The sequence below is a fragment of the Phalaenopsis equestris genome, unplaced genomic scaffold (assembly GCF_001263595.1).
Source record: "Phalaenopsis equestris unplaced genomic scaffold, ASM126359v1 Scaffold197734, whole genome shotgun sequence".
Classification (NCBI taxonomy): Eukaryota; Viridiplantae; Streptophyta; class Magnoliopsida; order Asparagales; family Orchidaceae; genus Phalaenopsis; species Phalaenopsis equestris.
In genome coordinates, this window is record NW_018217683.1 from 1 (window position 1) to 2,830 (window position 2,830).

The 2,830-nt window shown below is 38.8% G+C and overlaps 1 protein-coding gene across 1 annotated transcript; it reads right to left on the minus strand.

Moving 5' to 3' along the window:
- Positions 1–112: 112 nt before the first annotated feature.
- On the minus strand, positions 113–2,799 carry LOC110035442 (protein FAR1-RELATED SEQUENCE 5-like). The gene is made up of 2 exons (XM_020739672.1): positions 534–2,799; positions 113–458 (listed from the first exon to the last, which is right to left on the minus strand). Exon 1 carries the CDS (start codon positions 2,692–2,694, stop codon positions 580–582), a length of 2,115 nt encoding a protein of 704 aa, XP_020595331.1. The 5' UTR covers positions 2,695–2,799; the 3' UTR covers positions 113–458; positions 534–579.
- Positions 2,800–2,830: the final 31 nt, after the last annotated feature.

The following is a 2,830-nucleotide window of genomic DNA, read 5'->3' on the forward strand; positions in this document are numbered from 1 at the left end:
AAAAAAAAAAAAAAAAATGAAAGATCATGTGTCTTACCTTTATCAGTTCATTCATTTGATTTAGTAACTTATATTCATTCTTTAATGAACAATTAACAACACATCAAACACTTCTGTAACTATGGCTGAAGTCATGGAGCATTAAAATCAGATGAAGGCATCCAACATTGCAGAAAAAAATCAACTGCCTCATTAAAATTCTCATTTAGTGCATAATGTAGATGTCAGCTTTATGCCACATCAAACTTTTAAAGCCTATACAAACAGTTAAAAGTGAGCAGATTTCTTACAGATTCATAAAAACACTGTAAGACTGACCTATAAGTTATGAGGCTGAGGTAGGTTAACATCATCAAGGGAGCTCCAGTATTGGGGTAGCATGATATTTACAGAAGAAGGCAAGATACTACGAGCTGTTTCACCATGGTGAAATTGATTTCCTGCATCATTCTCTTCCCCTACATGAGAAGAAGAAGAGAGGTAAAAAAACTAGCTACTGATAATTTCATTTCAACACGGCAGCAAGAGCTTACTCGATCTTTTCAACCTTTTGTCTGAATTAGCATCAGCTAAACATTGTTACCTGAAAAAGTTGTCAATGCTCTTTTCAGCAGTTTCTAAAGCATTTAATAAAATTTTTCTTGCACCTGCATACTGCTGGCTTCTCGTAGCAAGTTCGTAGCAGTATCGACTGACACGATTCAGATAAATGGATTCAGGCTCCATATGGCCCTGCTGAGAAGTCCCATTTTGCCCAGAACTATATATCCGTTTCCTCGCTTCTTTGGTCCATCTTTTCACAATATATTTATCTGGTAACCTAGCAATGTTCTTCAAACTAAATGCTCTTAAAGCATGGGAACACAAAATCCCCATTGATTGAAACTTCTTACAAGAGCACTCTACCTCCATGGATAATGTGTCAAGATTCACAATCCATTCCTTTAGACCCTCATCATCATGCATCTTCATTTTGAATTGGTACAAGGTGCCTCCACATGGAAACTCTTTAAAAAGGAGTCCACCACCAACCCCATCAAGAAACTCCCTCTCAAATAACTTGTACATTTTGTGTGTATAAACTTGTGCAGCATGCCTCAAAAAAGGACTTTGCTTTATTGCACGCGGGGGCATGCTTTGATTGCAATTGAAATCTTCGTTAGCTTCGTTTTGGCGCCAACCATGCAGCAACTTCTCAATTTGAAGGAAACATTTTGTGAGAGAGCTCGTGTTAGGTACAACATTCAATACATTGTTATTGATCCCGGTCCGCTGCGTCGATTTGATTCCCAAATCAAAGACATCTTTATTGAATGCATTAGACCATTTTCGACGGCTTTCGTACAAGTATTTGAGCCATTCATGGCTTTCGAGGTTGCCTTTAACCAGCATGTTCCGCCATGTTTCTTCAAATTCAATCTCTGAATCACATTCTTGCATACATTTATTAAAAAGGCCCTTGAGTTCTTTGTCAGAATTAAAATTATGCACGCGAGAAGGCACATTTTTTGAGATGTGCCACCCGCAAAAATGATGATGTGTTGTAGAAAATACCATCTCTGTCGCCTTATCCATTGCTTCATCTTGATTTGTAAATATTGTGATAGGTAGCTTGTCACTCATTGACTTCAAAAATGCACTAAAAAGCCACACAAAGGATTCTGTCATCTCATCCATTAAAAAAGCAGCCCCAAACATGATGGTCTGCCCATGGTTATTAATCCCTAGAAATGGTGAGCATATGTACTTATTCAATCTGTGAGTTGTATCGAAGATCAGAACATCACCAAAACAGTCATAATCTATTCTAGACCTACCATCTCTCCAAAAAAAGTTAGTTAGCTTACCCTCTTTATCAAGTTGTATATCCCAAAAAAACATGGCATCTTGTGCAGCTCTTTCCTTAAATAGATTTACCAAGCTTTGTGAGTCTCCAGGCTCAATCTCCATCAACCTTCGAGAGTTTATAAGCTCCTGCCCTTCCTTCCTCGAAAGCTTAACATTTTCGATACGGATACCTTCGTCAAAAAGATAAGCACTTACTTTTGTTGTCTTTATTCCAGCATCCAGCAAAGTTCTGAACACACTACTCATCTTTGCAGATGTAACTGAACGTGCCGATCTCAGCAAATGTCTTTCTTCAGGCTTAGCCAGTTCATGATTATGCTCCGCAACCAAACGAGAGACTCTCCACTTTCCATTCTCATCAACCTCGAATTTAACCATGGCCTTGCACCCAGTCCTACTCTCAAGTTTACTGTGAGTAGCTTCAGGCTCATCTTCCTTGAAACCAGCCTTTGAGCAAAGGAATTCCTTTGCTTTGATATTTTTTGTTCCCAGAAAGTAAGCATTCTTTCCCTTTCGAACGCTGAATCCAACATAATGAGCATAATCACAATAAATCTTATAAGCTTCCTTTTCACCATCAACAATCTGTCCTAATAGATCCTTCTTCCCTTCCTCAAGGCGCAGAAACTCCTCACAAGTTAGCACTTCAGTTTCACTGCCCTTTTCTAGATCAATGTCTGACCTTCCAGCAGCAGGGATGATTGAATTCTCCAATCCTGGGCTTGATCCAGACTGCTCAGAACCATCCATTTTACACTGAATCAGACCTGCTTCATTAATTCTGCCAGGCCTTCGAATTGGATCTGCCAAGTCAAAATGCCAACATGGAGCATCACAAGTCAGCATTCATAGTTGTAGATATAAATATGCACGAAATTTGATGTCGCAAATTTGACTCCATCGAGTAGATTTTGAGCTCTATCATGAAGGTAAAATCCATTCTGAGATGACATCAAGATTGACTTGACATGAATATACAAAT

What these genes read in the sequence shown, in the direction of transcription:
- LOC110035442 (XM_020739672.1), bottom strand. Translation starts at nt 2,694, where the DNA reads ATGCTGACTTGTGATGCTCCATGTTGGCATTTTGACTTGGCAGATCCA.